General features: G+C 41.8%; 1 protein-coding gene across 6 annotated transcripts in view; it reads right to left on the reverse strand.

Annotated features, from left to right (window-relative positions):
• Positions 1–24,291, reverse strand: part of LOC120574254 (spectrin beta chain, non-erythrocytic 4-like) — a 117,944-nt gene that overhangs the window by 47,370 nt on the left and 46,283 nt on the right. For 3 of the 6 annotated variants that reach the window (XM_039824520.1, XM_039824511.1, XM_039824503.1), the window contains 10 exons: positions 23,592–23,960; positions 22,395–22,609; positions 21,296–21,433; positions 17,246–17,486; positions 16,489–16,647; positions 15,227–15,357; positions 14,561–14,786; positions 10,651–10,853; positions 9,135–9,225; positions 1,743–1,889 (listed from right to left, as the gene is read on the reverse strand). In XM_039824520.1, the coding sequence (XP_039680454.1) occupies positions 1,743–1,889; positions 9,135–9,225; positions 10,651–10,853; positions 14,561–14,786; positions 15,227–15,357; positions 16,489–16,647; positions 17,246–17,486; positions 21,296–21,433; positions 22,395–22,609; positions 23,592–23,960 (1,920 nt within the window). Of the gene's footprint in view, positions 1–1,742; positions 1,890–2,628; positions 2,969–9,134; positions 9,226–10,650; positions 10,854–14,560; positions 14,787–15,226; positions 15,358–16,488; positions 16,648–17,245; positions 17,487–18,181; positions 18,294–21,295; positions 21,434–22,394; positions 22,610–23,591; positions 23,961–24,291 lie in introns of those variants that run through there. The other 3 variants (XM_039824531.1, XM_039824552.1, XM_039824543.1) reach the window with 3 other exon arrangements.

The raw sequence follows: 24,291 nt of genomic DNA on the forward strand, positions 1-24,291 counted from the left end.
GAATTATATCATCTTTTATATATTCTAATGGACAGAAAAGGTGTTCATGTTTTCTGAGGATTGTAATATTTAATCAGTGAGGTGCAAAATGCCTCTGAAAATTTCTGTCCAAGCAATTAAACTTGAGAGATGCAGAAATGTATTGACAACATAGACAGCAAATTAACATCTAAGGCCATCTGTAGTATTATAACATGAGCAAATGTCAATTCAATTATCGCCTTCACTGCTTCTCACAGGCCAACACAGACACGCAGACACACACACACACACACAATGTGCAACTTTGCCTAAAATAGGATCACAAACTACTGACGAGTTCCCGGGGGAATGTGGCCCTGAACTACAGTTCTACTGACCAGTACTGATTTCACACATACAGATTTACGTCACTGCAGCCAGTGAGAGGTGTAAACACAACAGCCCAAAGTCAACCCAGTAAAACCTGGACGTACAGCTGGGGAAACACTGGCTAACCCAATTAGGTCTGTGTCGACAGCATCTTTACACAAGAGGCTGATGTGCTGTATAAATCTCCTTAATATGAAACAGATCATATCAGGACACAGAGCACTGGTGAAGGTTACAGTACTCCCCTCTCTATATTTAAAATCCTTCTGTAATACTTTCTGCCCTTGCCACTGGCTTTGTTATGCTTCAATTATGTGAGTTTAACACTTTAGTGTTTAATACCAGCTATATTATATGAAAAGGTTAAAAATAAATTTGCCATTATGTACTGAAAGGCTGTGCAACTTTTGATGATTGATTTCCAAGCTTTGTTTACATCCGTGATGACTGTCTGAAGAGAAGTAGACATAAGAGGTCACTTTTCTTTTTAAAATGATATCGTTGCAAAAAATAAATCTTAACCTTGAGGGACCATAAAAACACTCAAACACAGCTAACATTTATAATAGTCCTAAAATCAACATTGTTTTCTCTGCTAACCACTAGTGCAATAAGCTGACATCTACAGTGTAACATCCATGATTCAACATAAAGGTATGTGCCTTTACAATTCTTTTTCTATTTTGTATTCCTAGCTTGATGTTAAGTGCTGTTTAAGACTCCACGGAAAAATGGCTAAAAGTCTACGTGCCATTCTACAGTACCTATAGGAGGTAGACAAAATAATGTTAACACTTGATGAGTTTAGGCTTTATCTCTGCATACATTTAATCGTAAATGAAAAATTGTAATTGTAAAAACTGTTACAGCGGTGTGTCACAAAGGAGTCTGGAATCCGGCACTTTGATATGTGACTGTTGAAAGCAACATATGACAACAAACAAAGCTTCAAAGATGCCAATTTTTTGGGCACGAATTGTAGGAGCAATGTTTATAAAACTACAACAAAAAGTATGTGTAAAATAATATATTGACAACATCTGCCAGACAGAGACACACTGAAACATCAAAAAGACAAAGGCATACTGTAAGAAGAACACAGATTATGAAATGTAGCTCAGTACTTCCAATATATAAACCAATATATCATGTCATTCCTTCTCAATCCTGACATCCTCTGCTGATTACTGTCAAAAGAAAATGCTACATGATAAAATACACAAAAACATAATTATGGCATTTTATTATCCTCCAAAGATCAAAAGGGCAAAGGCATACAACTCACTAAACATCAGAAGGACCCAGTAAACTTTCAAGCAAGAGGAAAAAAGTACCCAAACTGTATTTGCATGGCAGGAAAATACTATCATTTAGGGACCGGCAGCACTTACCTTTTCAATTTTGTCCAACCATTCCTTATTCTGGGCCAACTCGGCCATGAAAGCCTGGTGCTTCAGCCATTTCTTATGAAGCTTCTGGGTCTCGTCTCGGCTGCTGTCCCTCGCCATTAGCATCTTCTCGCACACCCAGTCCCCCAGCTGGGCGGGAGACGCAGGGAGAGAATGAGAGAGAGAGAAAGAGGTGTCAATACTGGATGAGCATACATACTGTAAATAACCGTTGGTGTGTACGAACTGATTACTCATTTTAAAAAGATCTGGACACACCAAAACGCTCTCGCACCCACTAATAGGTACATGCTGAAATAGTGTCCAGTTCATAAGAGAAACGCTATATGCTTGATTGCATAAGAGACACACACACACACACACACAAATGTTATAATTCTGTATGTGTATGTATGTATATGATAAATAGAATTAAGATGGAGTGCACTGTAGATAAACACACCAGCAACACATACAGTGGGAAATACAAGGTCAAACACACAGAGATGAATATTTAATGACGCACAGCAGGCACATGTAGGCAGACACACGTGTACCAACAAGCATGGTGGCAAGGATTTACATATACACACAAACAGAACAGAACCACAGCATCAACACACACACACACACACACACACACACACACAGCAAACAACTCCCCTCCACACACACACACACACACACACATCCACTGTCCACCAAAGAGTAAAATCTGCACGTGTGTCTGTGTGAAGCAAACACACAGGGAGAACACTCCACGCCTGCGCTGACAGCATCACCAAAATATTTAGGTCAGCATCAGCACCCTCGTCTCTCCGTTATCAACATCCTCACACCTGCATGCAACACTTCCACCTGCACCTCCGACCCTCTCTCTTAACTCAACTGTAAAGCGAATAACCCGTTTACCGGCAGCATTTAGCGGGAACAGCCCATGGGATTGTGGCAGCTGCAAACAGCCGCTGGTATCTGCATCCTCGCTGGTCCGCCGTCACACACACGCAAAGACGCTCTTCACCGCAGAGCCAGATGGAGAGAGAGAACGAGGAGAGGAAGGAAAGGAAAGGAAAGAGAGAGCTATAGAGAAAGAGAGGCACCTTCTGGAGAGCTGAACACGAGACAGCCACACAAAAGGTGTGGTTAAATAACAACAAGACTAGAGGCTGAGGAGACAGACTGGAGACTTCAAACTAAGGCTGCGCCGCTCCTCTCTCTCTCTCTGTCTCTCTCTCTCTCTGTTATGTTGTTGAGGATTCGCTATATGCACAACCAGGAGAGAGAGGAGGGGCGGAGGCGGATCAGTGACGAGTGAGAGGGCAAGAATAAGGAGGACTGAGAGAAGAAGAAGGAGAAAAAATCCTCCTCCCCAAAACAATGAAATGGCAGGCAGCTGAGCCAGTGCATGGGCGCCCCTCCCCTGCCTCACACCTTCAGTGAGTGGGCGAGTGAGTGAGTGAGCGGGCTGCCTGTCTGGTTGGTGGAGAGATGGGGAGGAGGAGGGAGAGGGAGAGGGAGAGGAGAGGAGAGGAGGGAGAGGAGAGGAGAGGAGAGGAGCGAAAGACTGGGATTGGGGTTTTGGGGGCAGGCGACGCAGGCCGTGCCTCCAGGCTTACCGGTCACGGCTAATGATGCTGACCTGGAGGAGTTGGAGGGGGGAGGTGGGCTTTAAGTGGTGGATGAGTGTGAAGGTAAAGAAATACTGACAAGCACAAGATTGAAACACGCCGGTCTCCGCTAACAGCCAAGCTCACGACTCATCTACAGCTGCTTTTGTTTTACCCTTCCCCTCCCGCACTACACACAGCACCCTCCTCTACCATCCCTCTCTTCCTCTCTGCAGCAGTCCCAAGCAGCTTGACTGACTCTGCTGCAGTGGTAGAGCAGAGAGAAGAGAGAGAAAGAGAGAAAGAGAGAGAGAGAGAGTAGAGGTTTGGACAGAGGACAAGAGAAAGAAAAAAGGAGGGGTGATAGTGGAAAGAAAGAGACAAGTAGTAGAGGATTGGACAGAGCAGGGATTTACCCTGAATGATGTAGTTGTAGTCTTCCCTTAAAAGAACTAGGGTTGGATTTCTGTCTAACACACACCCCCTCTGTTTGTCACGTCTATCACACACACAATCGCACACATTTAAGAAAGACATGCCAGCTTACATGAGTAAACACGCCTCACACATTCACACACACATACATGCAGAGGCAAACATGAATGTGTGGACACTCACAAAATAAGGATTGCACAAACATATATGCATGAACACACAGGCTCGCTCTCTCTCTCTCTCTCTCTCTCTCTCTCTCTCTCTCTCTCGCTCTCACGCACGCACGCACGCACGCACGCACACCTACAGGTCCCACGACTGCAGGGGTCATAGAGGGTCACAGTCTGATGCCCCCCTTGAGACTGTAAATGAATTGACTTTGGGAAGAGGAGGAGGAGAGAAGGGGAGTGTAAGGGTGCTGGTTGGGGGTGGGGCGGGAGAGAATGAATGAGAGAGGGGGAGGAGGAGAAGTTTGTCTGATGTCGGAGCGGAAGAAAGGGACAGAAAAGAAGCGGAACAGGAGGGAGAGAGGAGGCTTCACCGTCTCATCATCACGTCATTACACTTCACCATCTCCATGTATTTGAACCGCTGGGCTCAAAGACATCAGTTAGTGAGAGCGTGTGGACCTAAAAACGATGAAGCCGTTCATTGATCCAGTCCAGTGACAGAAAATGTATCAAAAACTTTGAAAATCGATTAGTGTTTTACTCCGTTTCGGTTTTTATCACTACAAATTCAATCTATTTGGGATTTTGGACTGTTGGTCGGCAAACACGATATAAAAGACGTTAGACAGAGGGAGTTTTGCATGTGTTACATCTATTATATAAAGACACACTGTGTCTAGCAATGCAGCCTTTGGGCATACACCTGCTCTTTTCCTGAAACAGACCGGGAGGTCAATCCGGGTAAAAAGCTAGAGTATGATCTCTAACTGAGTTCACCTCTTCAATACCCTTTAGTCCTGAAGATGGAGTTGGACTGCAGATAAAGAGGAAGAGACAGGTTGAAAAGGGGCTTTTAGGATTATTTAAGAGGAAACAATAAATACGCTTTTCAATATTTTTACACTCCCGTATTGTTCACAACTAGAATAGCCAGAAATTCCAACACCAACTCGCGGTTGTCTAAAAATGTGTCTAATTACCAAGTTAATTAAGAGCCCATGTCTCTGTGTAATAACTGAACCAAATACAAACATAAAATAAATCACTTTATAAAATGCATAAAATACATAATAAACCAGTACTAAAAGAACAGACCTTTTGAAATTGGGCTTTGTTTTGTATATGGTAATAAATAGTACTGGTTTTCTCTGCTGTAATTTGAGTAGATTCTAACAGTAACAGAGATTAACACTTTGTCTTGTATTCCTCTAGAGTAAGGGAAGTATTTCTAAAAGAGCAGCTTAATCTATGGAGTGTATTACAACTATTGATACTAGCGGCATGACGAGATCTCGTCCCACGTTACGATATTTCTCGTCGAGGTTAAAAGTTGTCTCGCGATATCAGTAGCCTACATACCAGCAGAATTACAGTTATGTGTGTGGTTACACCTTTCATAACTTCACGCAGACAGCGTTTTCTGCAGTATGATATAACAGCGAGATCGCCGTGCAGTTAATGTTACCCTTTCTGGTGACTGCCAGTGAATGCCCTGGTGATTGACTGACAGGCTGAGGTTGTAGGGCAAAGTAACTTTATTTCTTTGGCACCTTTAAGCAACAAGGCAACTTAAAGTGCTTTACATAAAACATTAAAGAGCAATTAGGTCATGAAGATAAATCAGGCCTACAAATACAAGAATAAAAGTATAGATAGATAGTGCAGTGCAAGAAATGAGTAATTATTTGATTTAATAAATTGTAAGGTCGGGTTTGGGAGGAGAGAGACACCACAGCTATTAGGTCTGAAGAGGTTAGTTGTACAGAAGAGAAGCCATTTGAGTTTGTGGTAAAACCTTTCACAGTGCTCATTTTTCATTTTGTGACTATTTTTCCAGTCATATTTCATCATTTAAGTTTTCTTTAAAATAGTGTTAAAATCTCATCTCGTCGTTCTCGTGAACCCAATCTCGTGTCTCGTCTCGTGAGCTAAGTGTCTCGTCACACCCCTAATGTATGTACTGACTGTCCACTGGCCCACTGTTTACACTGTTAACACTGTTTACTGGCTATATTAGCCCATATGCACAACCCCTTCCTTTACCCTTTGTCCTTGCACTATTGGATTTATTTGCACTACCACCATGACACACACTCTCATAGAGCACCCTCACCATAGAGCACCGTACCTGCCTGTCACTGCAAGCGTCTCATGGTTATACATCACTTAGTACATTCATGTGGATTTTTGATTTAGTATCTTCTCTTTTATTGTCCATATTATTCCTTTTTTGTTATTTGTTATTTTATCATTCTGTTTATGATGTATGTGTATGTTGTGTGTGATGTCTGTATGCTACTGGGACCTTGAATTTCCCCTTGGGGATCAATAAAGTATCTATCTATCTATCTATCTAATTGTAACTCCAGTGTACCTTTAAACAAGCTTTAAAGTCTGTACCACAAAATAAGGTGAACCAACATTAACACTGATGACTTCCTGGCGCACCTCTTGCACGCATGTTCAACTTATCATCACTGGAACAGTTTGATTTTTGCCACTCGTCTCTCCACAGTTGATCAAATGATTTTGTCTTGAAGTTGGTGATGAACCAATATGACACTTCCACCACACAAACAGATTTTTAAGTCAATAAAATACAACAGCATTTTCTTGAGTACCAAAGGCTGTTCTGACATATAGACAGTATAAAATATGGTAGGTTTATAAATAAGTTTCTGAAGAGCAAAAATGAAGCTCAAAGTGGGCGGCTCCCGTGGCTCCGCCCGTCGCCATCTTGGCAGTGCCTGATGCCGCCTGCTCGCCGGGTAATTCAAATATGGGCAAAGAGGTGGAGCGTGGATGGAGCTGAGGCAGGCCTATTGAAGTCTACAGTCTATGCTCGTCTCCTCTGACTGCAGCCACCTGTCACTCAAAGCAGCCAATCCCTTAAATATGCATAACTTTAGCCCTTCATATAATTATAACAGGTGAGTTATATAAAAATTCTACCTTGTACAGTTGTCATGAACGCAGAAACCAAGCGCAATCACACCATAAAATGTTAAGAAAAAAGAAAGTAATCCACAGCGATCAGTAGATCCACAAATAGAGTCACGGTGTATCCAGCAAGGCCTATATGAGCGTCACATTCACCAGCCAGCTCCAAACAGGTGAACGAGGCCTCTCCACTTTGCCGTTTAAACAAAGTGGAACAAACGTATCAAAGTCCAAATCTACACAAAACCCGCAATCAATTAGTAAGCTGACATCAAATGTGGCATTTAGGAAACCTTTATTGCAACATTGGCACGGTAAGACGTCCAGACTAGTGCAACAGTAATTTTCATTTTTTTACGTCCTGTTGCTCCCATCGTCAGCCAGGTAATATGTTTTTTACTAAAGCAGTATATGAAATCTGATGTATTACCTACCACCATTTAGTTTTGTGTTATTTAAGATATTTATAAAATATCTGTTCATGCCAGACGTAATTATTCCACTCAATTTTTAAACAATGCAATTACCCGTTTCAGCCACTGCCCCTCAGCAAACTCATGGGTCAGACCCATCTGGTAGCGAAGGAGGGTCGAGACTAAGAGCTACATGGAAAAAGATGCACCAAACAAGACACTTTGAAATTTTGCAGTTTTATGAATACAAAAGTTGGGTGAAGGAGGACATGAGGATGCAGCATGGACCAAAACAAGAGAACACACCCATGCAGCTGAGAGCTCAGGTTCCTACAGACTGACGCAGTGTCACTCGCCCACTGTAGGCCACACACACACACACACACACACACACACACACACACACACACACACACACACACACACACACACACACACACAGACACAGACACAGATACAGTGAGATACACTCTGCCTTCTTTGAATAAGTGATGAGGAGCTGTGCTGCTGAATTATTCAGTAGAGCCAAAGAGAGAAAGTTGCTGAAACTAAACAAGGTTTTGGCCCAGAAAGAAGCCTGTGACTCCACAGGGTGAGAGAGCAAAAATCTGCAGGAGTGAGGAGAGGTGAGCTGTGTGCAACACAACTGGACATGCATGAGGTGTGGACCATGTCAATGATAGCTCCCAACAAAAAGAATTTGAATTAAATTGGTGATCCTAAAACTACTGTATGCTGACTGAAATTATAGAGATAATTAATCAATACATTATCATGTATGTGCTGTCAGGTTTACAGATACAGAGCATCAAACTGCTAAAAGGCTCTAATAATGAAATCAAGTGATTCCATTGCAAACTATATACAAGCTAGTTGGGACTTTATCTTTTAACATGTCTTTATGACACTGGCAATAAATGAGAAGATGATCTTATTGTTTACATTTCCATTTCAAATCTAAAATAAATTGTGACTTGGAACTGCATATGTTAGGCTTATTTTCCCACATTCATTTTAAAATGGAAATCTTACAAACTGTAACTGTTACAACTCTTGTCATCAAAACTTTTGAAATACAAATTTGTTACGCTAGCACTAGAGGCTGCCAAAATGGGAAGTTGGTTATGGTAACAAAAAGGAGCAAACACACGATCATGTTCTTCCCTTTAAAAATGCTCTTAAATCAATTTAATTCACTTCTGCACCAGACCTTCTTAGGTCCCTAACAGGCATTTTCCCCTGGGCGCGTCTCTGCTGCGTTCTGGTTTTGTTCCGTCCTCCGCCACGCGCCATACCACACCGGGAGTGTCTCAGAAGCGGAGCGTCTTGCTGCCCGACTCGCAGGCTTACAAGTACTTTACAGAACAATCATGTGTTTATTAAGCTAGTATCTACCTTCCACTCCAAACACTCCTGTAATTAGACTCCATGTCTTCTTCTTTGCTTCTTTGTCCTGATGATAAAAGATCTGTGGTGATGGTTGTTCTTTTCCACCTCTCAAGAAGAAACCTGAATCTCTTTGTCTGTTGTTTGTAGAGACGTTATAACGACATTGGGGTGTGTGTTTTTTGAAACTGACTGGGATGCTCTGGGCGCGCTGCCGCCGTGGCGTGGCAATAGACCTGGTGCGTATCTTTAGCGGAGCAGAGAGCTGCTTTACGCATGCTTCTGGGACGCGTCGTTGCGCAGCTGGTGGAAAATCCAAGCATTGACTTGAATGGCCGTGATTGCTCGCGGAGCCCGCGGCGCCCCCGGAACGCAGCGGAGACGCGCCCGGTGGAAAATGCCTGTAAGAGTTCAGCCAGTACAACCAGTCTGTTGGCCTCCTACCTCATGACAGTCCTGAAGAAACCTCTGAAGTTCCCACTGGTCGTTCAGTTTTTCCAGCCACTGCTGGGCCTGCTCTCTGTTCTGGTTTCCCCTAAAAGAGTAAGGGACAGCACATTTAGTTACAAGTTAACATAACTAAAAACAAACAAAACTATACCATATGTAGGAGTGTGTGTACCTATCGTTGTTCATCTTTACACTTTCTTTACCAGGTGCTGAGATTTCTGACAATCTAAACTCACATCTTAACTCAATCTGAAATTCCCAACATACTGTATATGCATTTTAAAAGGTTGGTGATGGAGGACTTGTATTTGTAAAGAACAGCAAACAAGACCAGTTTTCATTTGTACCTGTATCAGAAAGATAACTGTGGAATGATTTATTACCGAACCAGAATGTAACACTTTCAAATAACTAGGTTGCGCTGTGCTCATTTATTTCTCCCCATGAGAGAAAAATACATGTCCAATGAGTTAATTTATGTAAATGAAATCTAAAAACCATATGGTTCTTTACATTGCTATTGTTGGACACATGCGCACACAAAAAAACCCAACCCCCACCCAACACACACATATACACACTACCACCTCAGCCATCACGCAGATTTCATGGTCAGGTGTCAGTTGTGGACTAAACAGGCCGAGCTCTGTTTTCCGTGCTTTGTTTCATTTATACTTGGGGATCCCTCTCCTTTGAATTCTTTAGCTGCTATTATTCTTTGTATTATTGTTGTATTGTGTTTGGACAGCTGCTTACTTCGTTGTGCTTTAAAATCTGAAACTGCTGGCATCTTAAATTGAGATCTGCAACATTTCATAAAGGAAAATAAAACTACTACAGGTGTTTGCAAGCTAGCGAGAGTCTATCTCTATTTCCTTATTTTTTATTAAAACCAGAACACATATTGATCCTACAGACAACACTATTCCTACTGCTGTTTTTCATGCAGCATGAAAACAATTTCCACAGAGCAAGATAATCCATCACTGTATACAAAAAGGCTTTGCTCTCATATGCTCAAACGGTATATTATTTGTTATTTAATTGTGCTTTAACTCATTAGTGGCAAGCATATATTCTTTTTGTCATAATTTCAGCTAAGGAAAGGAAAAGCAAAGGAAAACTGAACTTTAAATGTGAAAATTTTATATTTTGAGGAATTTTGATAGCTTTCAATGCTTTTTTATGAAGTAAAACTGATACTATATCAGAACAAAAAGTTCTGGGGTGGCCTCTAGCTCACCCAGTAAGAGCGTTCGCCCCATGTAGGCCGGCTTCGAATCTGACCTGCTGCCCTTTGATACTTGTCATCCCCCATCTCTCTCCCCCTTTCCAGTATATCCACTGTCCCTATATATTAAAGGGAAAAGCCCTCAAAAAAATTATCTTTAAAAAAACAACAACTGCTAAACACGGACAGATATTGCCTTCTGCTTCAGAGCTTTGGCCTTAAATTAATCTAAGCTTCATTTACTCTTCATATAGCTTTTTTTATGTTTGTATGTGGTACCTGTTGGCGAGGGTGTCGATGCGTTCCTTGATGCGGTCAGAGTAGATGTTACTCTGGCTGATCAGACTCTCTCCAGCCTCGATCACAGCTTTGATCCTGTGCAGGTTCAGCTCCATGGTGGTGGTGAAGTCCTTGTGTTTCTTTATGGAGGCTTCGACTGTTTCCACCGTGGTGGGCAGCTCCACGTGAGCCAGGGCCGACTCCTAGAAGATGAAGATGGGGGGAAAAGTAAGTTGTTTAGTTGTTTACTTGGTTCAGGAACTGATTGAGTGAAGTCAGGAGATAAAAAAGAAAAGTTAAAAGCCTCCAATAAATGAAAAGATATTAGGAGAGCACAGAATAGATTAGAGCGATTCTTGAAATGTAGGCCTGATAGGACAAAAAACTAAATTATATGGGCAACTACCACCTTTACTTTTTAACAGTTTTGGTTGTGAAATGAACCAATTAACATTGTTGATTAGTTGATCAAAAGATAATCTGTTAATTGGTTGAATAATTTTTTCAAGCCAAAAGGCCAAACATTCCTTAGTTTTAGCCTCCCTGCTGCTTGTATTTGTCTTATGTGATAGTAAAGTGAATATCTTTAGGTTGTGGACTGTAAGTCGGACAAAACAAATCATTTGAAGGCATCGCCTTGGTCTTTATGTAATTTTGAATATGTGAAATTGTCATTGTCATTCTAAAGACTAAATAATGAATCAATTACTTTAGTAAATAGTTAAATTGCATTTGCCCCTTCATTAGAAGGTAGCAGCACTATTCTTAATTTTGTTCTATCGATCACTAAAGATCAGAAAATGTTTAAAGGTCCCATGGCGTGAAATTTTCACTTTATGAGGTTTTTTAACATTAATATGCGTTCCCCCAGCCTGTCTATGGTCCCCCAGTGGCTAGAAATGGCGATAGGTGTAAACCGAGCCCTGGGTATCCTGCTCTGCCTTTGAGAAAATGAAAGCTCAGATGAGCCGTTTTGGAATCTTCTCCTTATGAGGTCATAAGGAGCAAGGTTACCTCCCCTTTCTCTGCTTTGACCGCCCAGAGAATTTGGCCAACCCATGAGAGAGAGAGAGACATCATGGCTTTCAAACAAGAAAAGTGCCAGTTGGTCAAGGCCACACCCCCACCCTCCACCTTGCCCCCCCCTCTCTCCTCCTCAATTGCTACAGACACAGAAATGTCACATCCTAAGGAAAGCTCATTGTGGGACTGGCTCTAGTGGCTGGGAAAGAGACTTCAGATACAGTATTAGGGGACCACTAAGGTCTATGTAAAAGAGACTTCAGATACAGTATTAGGGGACCACTAAGGTCTATATAAAAGAGACTTCAGATACAGTATTAGGAGACCACTAAGGCCTATATAAAAGAGACTTCAGATACAGTATTAGGGGACCACTAAGGTCTATATAAAAGAGACTTCAGATACAGTATTAGGCGGACTACTAAGGTTATGTAAAAGACTTCAGATACAGTATTAGGGGACCACTAAGGTCTATATAAAAGAGACTTCAGATACAGTATTAGGGGACCACTAAGGTCTATGTAAAAGAGACTTCAGATACAGTATTAGGGGACCACTAAGGCCTATATAAAAGAGACTTCAGATACAGTATTAGGGGACCACTAAGGTCTATGTAAAAGAGACTTCAGATACAGTATTAGGGGACCACTAAGGTCTATGTAAAAGAGACTTCAGATACAGTATTAGGGGACCACTAAGGTCTATGTAAAAGAGACTTCAGATACAGTATTATAGGGGACAACTAAGGTCTAGTAAAAGAGACTTCAGATACAGTATTAGGGGACAACTAAGGTCTATGTAAAAGAGACTTCAGATACAGTATTAGGGGACAACTAAGGTCTATATAAAAGAGACTTCAGATACAGTATTAGGGGACCACTAAGGCCTATATAAAAGAGACTTCAGATACAGTATTAGGGGACCACTAAGGTCTATATAAAAGCATCCAAAGAGCACCATGTCATGGGACCTTTAAAACTAAACTACTCAAGGTGCCTGGATAGCTCAGTTGGTAGAGCGGGCGCCCATATATAGAGGTTTACTCCTCAACTCAGCGGGCATAGGTTCGACTCTGACCTGCGGCCCTTTGCTGCATGTCATCCCCCACTCTTTCTCCCCTTTCATGTCTTCAGCTGTCCTATCAAAATAAAGGCCGAAAATGCCCCCCAAAAATTATCTTTAACAAAAAAAAAAAAAAATAACAACTTGACAAAGAGAAAATAAATTAGGCTGAGGCCGAAAGAACAGGGAGAGGCAGACAGAGATCTACGGCCTGGAACGTCTTTGATACTTATTGAAGAAGAAATGCTGCTCTCTCTAACCCAACCCCCCGGGCTAATAATGAGAGCTGGTCCCTGGTAAAGATCTGTTATCAAACCAAAAGGGACGTTCTGGCCGGCACACTGGCTTACATGTACACACAAAGACACATGCACACACAAGAGTCCAGGGCAGCTCTGTCTGTGACATTTCAGATTAAAAAAACAAACCCCCTGTGTACGTGAGACTGATATTAAACAAAGCAATGCAGACTGCAAGACCCGGGTCTGACTGTTGATTCTTACCATCGTTGTTAAGGAAAAACTCCGGAGCAGCACGACTCATTTCACACACGGAAGACGGTTTGGGAGACCTTGATGAATTATACAGAAGCTCTCAATTTAGGAGAGAATTTAGGCAGGCAGTACAGTTTAACCACGATGTGTTATCGTGTCGTGCCGTCCCAACTCTCTGAAGTTCCTGTCTTCCTGAAGGAGCATTTAAACTCATGCTGGAGACGTTAAGTTCAGCTGAACCTTCAATGTAAACACAGATGCTTAACCCAAATTCATAGTTGAGCCTATCTCTCTAAGGGATGTATGCTACAGTGTGGCAGGCCCCTTCATCTTGTTTCCACTACCTCCAAAAAGAGACCTGAAACAAAACATTCACTTATCATGCAGCTGCCTAGATTCCATGAATCTCTAGAGGCACATACATATTTATACATGAAGAGGTTTGGTTTTTAAAATATTCTCGTCCCCCTGACCTGTGGCCTGTGAATGACCTGATGTTGTCTAAGCTTTCCCTTTGTCTCATCGTACCATAACATGGTGTGTCTTGAAATTACACCACAATTATTATCACAAGAACCAACTTAAGGACAAAAGCAGAATGAGTTTTATCAACGTTTGTCAGTTGTTTGACTTCATATTGCATCTTAGCATATTTTAAGGGCTTTGCAGAAGGTCAATAACAGTGTCAAGCAAGTGTTTCTTTGCTGCCCCTCACTTCATTATTCACGCAGATCGATGTTTATTTTATATTTCGGGCCCAAAAAAATAGTTTGAAAAATTGACATCTAAATCAAAACGTTATTTGAGCTGTTTATTCTTTTCCTCAACTGATTTTGTGTGCAGTATATTGCTCCTTCTGGTCTGCCACTATCAGAAGATGAGATGAAAAGGGGAGAATGAGCACAGCAGAGGAGATTTGTCTTAGCCTCAGTGGCAGCCAGACGAGCTCAGAGAAACATCACTTAAAAGGGGCAATGTAAAAACAGCAACATAAAAGCACATCATACATGTTTCATCAGTGTGTCCAGTACATAGAAAGTCAGTTACATAATCACAACAAATAGTGAAGTCATGAAGAACAATAGATCGCAGTCTACATAGATTTTTCACGTCACCTGGCGTTGGGCATATTTCACACTGTAAAACTATAGATGATCACCAAACTTCCTGGCAATCCATCTAAAAGTTATGAGCTATTTCATTTTGAGAGTTTTAGACAGATCAACTGACATTGTTATCATTGAGAAATGCCGCTAAAATATCTATAAAGAGCTGTCCGGAGACAGTCCTTGTAAACTCCGACCACCTGCTCTGTCTTTGTTTTGTCTCACCTGGTTGTTGAGGAAGGACTCGGCCTGTTTGACATCTCGCAGGAACAGATGGAAAATGTGAGCCTGGACCAGAACTTCCCTCCTGCTCTCCCACATCTCCAGCAGTTTGTTCCAGCCAACGTCGAGCTTCTGGAGCCACTGCTGCAGGGCGGCCTGAGGGAGAGGAGCCTCCTCGGACTCCAGCAGCTCGTTCATGGCCTGCAAGCGCTCGTAGTCCTCTTCATACCTGCACGGAAATGGACGGAAATTATGCTCTAAACGCCTGGTGTGTTTTAAAGAACTTTTAGGAAGATACTGGATGTTCAAATAGTAAAAAACAGCTTCTGCAGAGGGAAAATGCGGGACAGGAGATGTAAAATGCAATAACCCCAGAAGGGGAAAGGACTGGGGCATGTCTTGGAGGGTAAAAGCAGAGGTACAATTCTTGTTTGTTTTTGTATTTGTGCGTAGCGGAGCTTTGTTGGAGGTTTTTGGCTTTTTGGCTTTTCTAATACGGCAGATGTTGGGTGAGAGATTTTGTTGTGGGATGGGACAAGGATGGGTCCTTGTTAATAATTATAAAATAATAATAATAATATTGTATTAATGAAAAAACACTAAAAACATTGTTGTATGTAATGTAATGTAAAAACAAGAATAAGCCTTATGTGGTCTTCAGTAACCCACCGTCCAATCTCCTCCTTTAGGGCAGCATGTTTGTTGATGAGTTTCTCCGCCTCTTCCAAGTTGTTGGGCAGCTGGTCTGAGGCGGCGGCCGTCTGCGTCTGGACCAACCAGGTGAGGAACGAGTCCAGGTCCTGATAGTCAGGGAGAGGAACATGATTTATACTTAATCAATTCTATTGTTGGTCAACAGTACAGAAGTTTGTGCAGGCTGACAATTCTGTTAAAGGAACACTAGAGAACTTTTCCCGCTTCGGTCCCCCCTACAGGTTGAAAGCAGAATTGTCCATTACATTACATTATGCAAGTTTGCCAGATCGGGTAGCGGCTCTGTAGTTCGAATGAACTGGACAAAGTAATGTAATGGACAATTCCACTTCCAACCTGTAGGGGGATAGAGTCTTCTGTGTGGGGAAATGCCTTTCTTCTTGCACAGTGAAATTAAAGGCAGATCTTGCAGGTTATTTCCAGATTACCAGTTACCCAATCTTGCAGCAGATAGATGCATGTTACTTTACCCAGTAAAATTAACTTCTTAAAACAACCAATTTCTCCACTATGATTTTCTCAATGTCTGTTTTTGAAACCCAGCCTCTCATACATTTTTGATTTGTTGGCTGACAGAATTGTGATTGACGTGTCTTGCACCTCTTCTGGGAAGTTGAACCTTTCTCAGCCTTTGAAGAGGCAGATAAGGTTTCTATTGTCCGATCATTATCAGAGCATTATGTGTCTGCCTGGGTTGCTGATCAATACCAGTGATGGAATTATTACTGAAGTGCTGAGATTTCAAAGTTGTTTTGGATCAAAACAATAACTAACTCAAAGCAACAATGTGATTTTACATATTTTAGTTCATTTGTTTAAAACAAACAAAAAACTGAACTGGTTATGTCAGTTGCATGCCAGTATCACTGCGGTGGAGGAAGATGCCAAGTCAGTCTCTATTCAGAATGATCACTTTCTTCTGGATGCATGAAATGAAGCTCAGCATAAGTCCATTCAGGAAGACTACTATGCTTTCTCTCCCAACCTAATCAGCTGAATGTGGGCGTTTACGTTTCAGTTAAACCAGCCAGATCTCTTTGATCTATTGCGCTGTTGCATTCAAACTTTAAATCTGTTCTACTCTTTGCTGCTGTCAGTTGTCATTTCAGGCAGAACCGATGCGACCCTCCTCCACCCCATTCACCTCTGGTTCTCGTCATTCCCAGCACCCAGGGTTCCTCCATCAGAAGCCCCTCTTCACATCTATCTCAGTGTACCTGGATGAAGCTCTGCAGCCTGCTAGCCACCATCAGCGAGTCCTCACAGCCCTGCAGGGTGCGTTTCAGCTCCTCCCACTCCACACTGATGCCATCAAACGGCACGAGAACCTCCATGGCCCGACCTGGGTGTGCGGTGGCCATATGTTCCGCCTCTTCCTACATCACCAAACAGAGACGGCTTTATGGTGATTGTAGCCTTTTGTGCTGCAATAATACAACCTGCGTATAAAAACATTGTAACCCGTACATTTTTTTTGTATCTTTTGTGGTTCCTCACACTCACTTATTTGTTCAAAAATAATTTCTTATTTATTTATTTGAATACATGCCCACTATGTTACTATATATCACCATAACTGTGTTTATAGTGTACATATTACAGTTATTACTCTCTATTTCCTATTTTAATTCTTTCTTTGTGTATTTTTCTATCCTATTTAAATTGAATGTGTATTTTTGTTATTTTGTTGTGCTGCATTGAGCTGTTCTGACAAGTGAATTACCCCATTGTGGGATCAATAAAGTCTATCCTATCTTATCTTATCTTACTGATTCATTCCAAATTTCCTGTTGCACCAACGGTGGTTTGTTTTTAATAAATAGAAAAACATAAATAGATAAAAGGAAAAATGAGCAGGTAGTTAACATTTCCAGTTATAGTATATTAAGTGTTTTTTAATGAGATTTTTGAACCCTTTAATAATGTCGTCCTTGAACATTTGTAAACTCAATGTATTTTCCCATAATTCCATACCTGTAGATGCAGCAGTTTGGGCTCCAGGACAGACAGGGCTCCCTCCATGGTGGAGAGGCGTCTCTGCAGAGCCAGGACTCCTCCCAGGTCGCTGCCCATGTACTGAGTGGCGTCGATGGCTTTTCTCTTGTCCTGGATCTGGGACTTGATCTCGGCACACTCCAGCAGGTAGTTCTGCAGGCGTAACATCGAGTCCAGCTGATCTTTCTTCTGCTCAACCAGCTCCACAATGCTGTTCCACCTGGTACCATGGGACAGACAGGATAGAGTAATGCTGAAAGTGAGTGGGGTACTGTGAAGGAGAATGGTGCGATTGTGAAGAGAGTCTGGATTTATTGTGAAGTTTTACACCTATAGTATATAATTCCTTCTCATTCCAAAATAGATTTGTTTTAGTTGCGTATGTTGTCTTCCAATTTTCAATTACAAAGGTTTTTAGAACACATAGCCAGTTTGGATCATTTAGGTCGTTCATTTTCATCCTTCTTACACTAATAAGGTTTAAAAAAGTATCAACTGTAGGACTACCAGCCCTCCGTTGTTCCCCGTCAAAGGATCTGCTGCAAAAATACAGCAGGCATGTCAAGCAGCAGATGTACTCTAAAACAAAGAATGCCTCAACTTAAAAATATCTCAGCTGATGGGACTGAAACCAAACCTATTTCAATGCTAGATCTGGTGCTGACATGAAAGCTCATGTTAGAGAGATGTTTTTTGTTTCTGTCAACTGGGATGTAAAAGCTAAACGTCTTAACCATGAAAGCTTCATTCTGGCCTTGAGATGAGCCAGGCTGCATCATTAGTAAAAGACATGTTCAAATGAATTATGATGACCACATATGACCAGATAAGACCAGATATGAATGGTCATGTGAGACAGTTGATTTGGTCTGCTCTCTGTACGCTGTGGTTTCAGCCCAGGACTTGTCTGCTTACCATATCGTCATACAATATGTCCTCCTGATTTTGCTCCAGATCAGCAGGTCTCAATCCACACCCATTTAGCCAAGAAACACACTCTCACACACACACACACACACACACACACACACACACACACACACACACACACACACACACACACACACACACACACACACACACACACACACACACACACACAAACACACACAGAGATCCTTGTGACTGTAATGAGGTAATGGCAGAGTCGCTGAGAGGCAGACAGAGTGCTCAGCAGGCAGGCAGGAAAACAGCTCGGGGACATCAGAGCTGCAAAAGTCGTCTTATTGATGCAACGTGGTGGTGTGAATTTGTGGGGGGTATGTGTGTGGCGGGGGTTCGCTGCTTCACACAAATGAAACATAACACACAGGGAAACAGTGAATGGTTAGCTTACCTAAACTCAGTTTACACACAACATGATTTGTTTTATGTAATTATGAAATGAAGAATGAATCTTGATGGTTTTAACGTAAAATACTAATTATTAAAATAAAATGATATTGTTTTACTGTAGTAGTAATAATGTAGTAAGATGCATTAACATTAGTAAAACTTTTCACTTTATATTCATGGCTCAAACCTGAGTGATACCGTTAATTAGGAAGTAGTAACAACAGATAATATATCAGAAATCAATTTGAAAGGTAGAAAATGTAAAGTCAAAGGATCAAACTGACTGAGCTGTAAGCACAGCAGTCGACATCCACGACGTTCGACACAGGGAACGCTCCGATGTCCGTCACCTTCCGCTTTCTTTGTGTTGGCGTTCTAACCTCCGGTGGATTTGTGAGGACTATGGTTAACTGTTCCTCAGATCTCTGCAGGGTAAATCCAGACAGCTAGCTAGACTATCTGTCCAATCGGAGTTTTCTGTTGCACGACTAAAACTACTTTTGAATGTACACCAAAACAAGTTCCTTCTCGAAGCTATTTTGCAGAGGCACCGCGGTTTTTAGCGCCGTCCAAGATGATTGTAATTGGTTTTAAGAAATGCCAATAAACCAGAGCACGTTTCTCTCCCATCCCAGAATGCTGTGTGGACTAGTCAGATCCTACTCCTTTTCGTTACACTTAGGATTACTGGTGTGACCATGTCCCCAATACTGTACACAGTGTCCATATCTTAGGAAAGAAAGATAAAGAAAAATGAAAACAGAATTTTAATAACTAATACCAGAGAAGGCGATAAGGAGATAGAAGTGTTGATTTTGTTTGTTGGTTCTTATTTTTGCTCCCGGCTGGCTTCTTCTTGACTGAGGCAGCCAGCACAGATGGTCACCCTGAGACCAACACTACGTGCCAAGGTCCATAGTCACTCATAGTCACCCGGCCGCCATGGACTCTGCTGCCAGACGTGCCACTAACAGTGGTCAGTGAATATGACTGACGCGGATAAAACAGCCAATCCCAACACAGGGTTGACCTGGCCGGACGTTACCGTAAATAACCCTGTCGGCCAAACGGAGAGAGAGCGAGAGTGATCTCAGGGACTGACTGAACTCATACTCTTCAAAGATGAAAAAGCAGGTAGGAGTTCAGCCTCGAAAACAATTACACTCTGCGAACAAAAATAATTTTCTAAAGTATGAATTCCCCTGAATGATTACACAACCCAAAGAAATGTCTCTCCCTTGCCATCTCTCTTTTCTCTCTGCGTGTCAGTCTGCCTCCCTCTCCTCCCACCTACTCCTCCCCCTTTCCCGGGAGTAAATATGACAGGGATCTGAGAGGGTGCTCTCCACATACAGTGCAGTATATGAACATCATCAAATGAATTTCTGGATATAAGTTTGAAAGGCATTCATTTACTGAGACTGCTTTGTAGTTCCAACAAGTGCCACTTTAACATCTGTGTTAGTGAGCGTGCAAAGACACAGCCAGTGTATTAGTGCTTTAATGCATATTGTGTAACTGTCCATAAGGTTAGTAGCTGCAGTTAAGTATTGCAGTGTAGTGCTTTGATGACACTGTTATTATTAATAGTAGTAGCTGTAATATGATGCGTTAATAATACAATAAGTAATTGTAACAATACTCATAGATTTAACTTTCGTAATTAAAATGACTGTTCTGTAACTGTGCTGAAACAAAGATATTGAAATGTTTTTAATTTCACTTTACTACTTTACTAGACTTTATCTTCCCCTGCGTTGTGTTTTAAATGATGATCTAATGTGTTTCTGGGCCTCAGGCAAAACATTTTGAAATCCCTCTGTATTAATAAACTTACCTCGCCTAGAAGGATTTGGAGCAGGAGTATTAGAGTCTTAGAGTGTATCGCAATGCCATGTACCAGTAGAAGTAGAACTGCTGGTTGAGCATTAGTGTGTTTTGTAAACTTGTTGTAATTGTTAGGCCGGCTTCACACTGGCTGCGTGGCGTGACCGTGACAACTGCTTGGCGTGTCCGTTTATATTTCGGCTCCCATGTTAACAGGTTAGAGCTTTCACGCTGCCTGCGTGACACGCACGTCTCAGGCGCGGCTCGAGCGTGCATGCTAGAAATAGGACCGACTCCCTATTTTTCACGCGACACGCAAGCGTTGGAAGCGTTTCCAGGCAAAATAGAATAGAGTTTGGAAAAAAAAAGTGTTAATTATATGTCCTTTTGACCCAAATACATATTTATAAATGACATTTTGATGTTTGAAAGTCTCTAGGTTTTGACATAAATGCAGATATAAAAGTCATTAAAAAAAATATATTATTGATTTTCTAATATTGCACCTGTCAATACAGAACAAAATATTCTGTAGCCTATTTTGCCATCAATACTGCCGACGTTGTCTTTGCTGTAATCACATCAGTATATATTTATGTTTAACATGAAGTATACTTTTGCTTGAGTTCATTTTATCAATGGGAAACATGCATGTGTACAGACAAGGCTAGCAGACAAGGCTAGCAGCAGACACGTTTCTGGTGTGAAAAGACATAGAAAACGGCACGCAACTGACACGCAACAGAAACGCCACGCTCACGCCACGCAGCCAGCGTGAGGCCGGCCTTAATGTCAGTAGAAGTACAAGTAGTATCTGTGATAGTGGTAGTGGTTGTAGCTGATGGGAGGTGAGTTCTGGTTCAGTACCTTGAGTTGAGGTGGTCCTGACAACCTCTGACCTCTGTAGAGGAAGGATGACCACCATCCAGGAGCTGCTGAACTATCTGGTTAACGTCCAGGATCCTACCCATCAGGCTGTTCATCTCCTGGTCCAGGCTCTCAAACCTACAACAACAAAGGGCATTGTGGGATATGATGGGACAAAGTCAGCGGGTAAGGATGATTTAGCATGGGCCAAAAACTGAGCTCTTTGATTGAAAGACCTCATATTAAGCTCATTTTTGGGTTCATAATTGTATTGAGAGGTTGTACCAGAATAGGTTATCATAGTTTAATTTTCAAAAAACACCATATTTATGTACTGCACATTGCTGCAGCTCCTCTTTTCACCCTGTGTGTACAGAGTGAGGCATCTCACTTCTATCCCATCTTTTTGAAGTCGCACATGCGCAGTGCCAGTAAGGACTACAAGCCAGTCAGACCCTGACAAGCAAGCTAGTGTGATCCAAAACAAGCCCGCTTCATCCGGTAACCTACGGCTTCGGCTCAGCCGTACAACCTAGACTGGAGCAAGACGTTTCAGAGTGGTAAGTTATTTAAATGTCAAACAAAAACGTCTTTCATATGTTTTGTTGTGGGAGATGGTAACTCCCTTTGGAGTAGACTTTGGGCTTTTTAGCTTTTTAAATCGATAATATATATAACACAATAAAGGAAAGGGGAAAAGCCAAAAAGCATAATATGAGCACTTTAAACAAAACAACAGAAACCCAGCTGAGCTTCCATGTCAACTTCAACTTTATTTATCTCGTCCCGAGGGGCAATTTGTGATACAACCAGACGATCAGACACACAGCACAACAAAAGAGTGGAGCATTGAAAATAAGCACATGGAATACATAAATCAAATTAAAGTAGCTAAGGTCCTACAATCCATCATTAAGGTGCCAGTTATTCCATCATAAAGTGTCTTAAATGATAAATAGACATCTATAAAAACCATCATCAATCACTAATAAAAATCTGAGCAACAAGTACTATCACGAATACAACTACAGCCCATCCCTTTTCGAAATCATCATTTCGTGTCACAGCGATCAAACCCTCTACCTCCCCTTTTCCTCACCTGTGTGCGACCATCTCCACGTCCTCCAGTCTCTCTGGGATCTCCATCTTTTCCAACCACTGCTCCTTCTCATCAATCCACAGCTCACAGGCATTGACCTCGCTGAACATGCGGTAGACAGCGAGTGCATCGTGGAGCCACTGCTGTCGGAGCACGGCCACCTCGGCCACCTCAGTATAGAGCTGCTCCACCTCTCCCATACGCACCTGCACCTCCTGCAGAGAGGAGAGGGCAGAAGACAGGAAAAGGAAAAGCAAGGACATAGAGGGGTAAAAGAAAAGATGTCATAGGACGAAACAAAAATACTTTATACTAAAAAACTTAAGCAGTCCTTTGTGATTGTTGCGGGCAAAAATCCTTGATTATGCGGCACGCTTTCTTAAAAAATGCGATGGAATATGCTATATGATATTTATGCAATTTTATGCGATGAAATTGCAGGAACTTGCAAAAACTGCGGTTTGATGAAAAAGAGAAAAAAAAGTGATTCCCCCAACACCCTGCTTTTCGATGATGTTCGCGTCGCGTAATTACATCACTTCGTAACGTTCCCATGGCAACAGAGGAAAATGGCTGCTCTTGTGTGAAGTAAAGGCATTATTTTTCAACTTTCTGCTAAGATATATTATGGGACTTTTTTGCAACGAAAATGCGGGGATTATGAAATTGTGCAAGCCCCGCATATTTTGCGCGGAAATCTGCAATTTATGCGGCGAAAGTGCAGCGTATTTGAAAAAATGCGGCCCCCGCATAAATATGCAGACTTTGGCTGATTATGCATTGAATTATGTAATCGCATAATTGCATTTTACTGGAGGGACTGGTTAAGCATCCTTTCTAGGGCTGCACAATTAATTGCAATTTTTTTTTCCTCAAAATCGCAATATGGACTAGTGCAATATCCAAATCGCAGGGGAGGCCCAATATTCATTAAAGGCAAAATATGTGTCAACAAAGTACTTTTGTGCTGCAGAGATAGCCTAGCCTACAAATCGTATCAAAACGACTAAATCCTCGCAAAAGTCACACTATAAATAATTGTATTTTTAATATTTTTCAATGAAAAGGAGAATAATGATACAAAAATGATCATTCCCTCCAGTATCGTGAATCATATCACAGTCACAATATCAGGCAAAATAATCGCAATTAGATATTTTCCTCATATTGTGCAGCCCTAACCCTTTCCCTGCTCACCTCCTGTTCACGGTAGCGCAGAGGCAGCAGCACCATGTGTTTACGCAGTGTCACCACATGCAGACGATGTTTGTCGATGGCCTCGCTGACCCCTCTGTGTTTCTTCAGAAGGGACTGGGTGGAGTACTCATCGTGTCCAAAGTCTTCGCTGTAGACCAGACGGTAAGCGTCCTGCAGCCATACTACCAGGTCGTCTGTCTCCGTGGAGAACTGAAAAAAGTTTAGCGCCTCCTGCAGGTGGCCGAGACGCTGCGCGGCCTGGTCCTCCAGCCTCTTCCACTCGCCCTTCACCTCCATGATGCTCTCCTGGATCCCCGCAGTGCCAAAGCTCTTCTCACTCAGGATCTGCTTTCCTCGCTTCATGGTGTTCTATAGAGGCAGGAAAGGATGGAAGAAATAACCGTGTATGAGTAAAGTGGAACACTAGCCAAGATTAAACAGACATTGGGACTTTGTATTTGAAATTTGACAAACTGACTTCAGCCATTAAGGGGCTTTTAAGGTCTTCTAAGAAGCATGTTCTTCAACATTGTCTTGACATTTCATAAAAGTGTCTAAAAATAATATTTTTTTTATAATTTTAACTTTTTGAAATTAATTAAATACACTGTAATATGAAATATCTTGGATGAACCAAAACGTTATGGAAGACAACTCCAAAGAACTGAGAAACACATTAGAAAAGGGATATGATAAACAA

The sequence above is a fragment of the Perca fluviatilis genome, chromosome 2 (assembly GCF_010015445.1).
Source record: "Perca fluviatilis chromosome 2, GENO_Pfluv_1.0, whole genome shotgun sequence".
Classification (NCBI taxonomy): domain Eukaryota; kingdom Metazoa; phylum Chordata; class Actinopteri; order Perciformes; family Percidae; genus Perca; species Perca fluviatilis.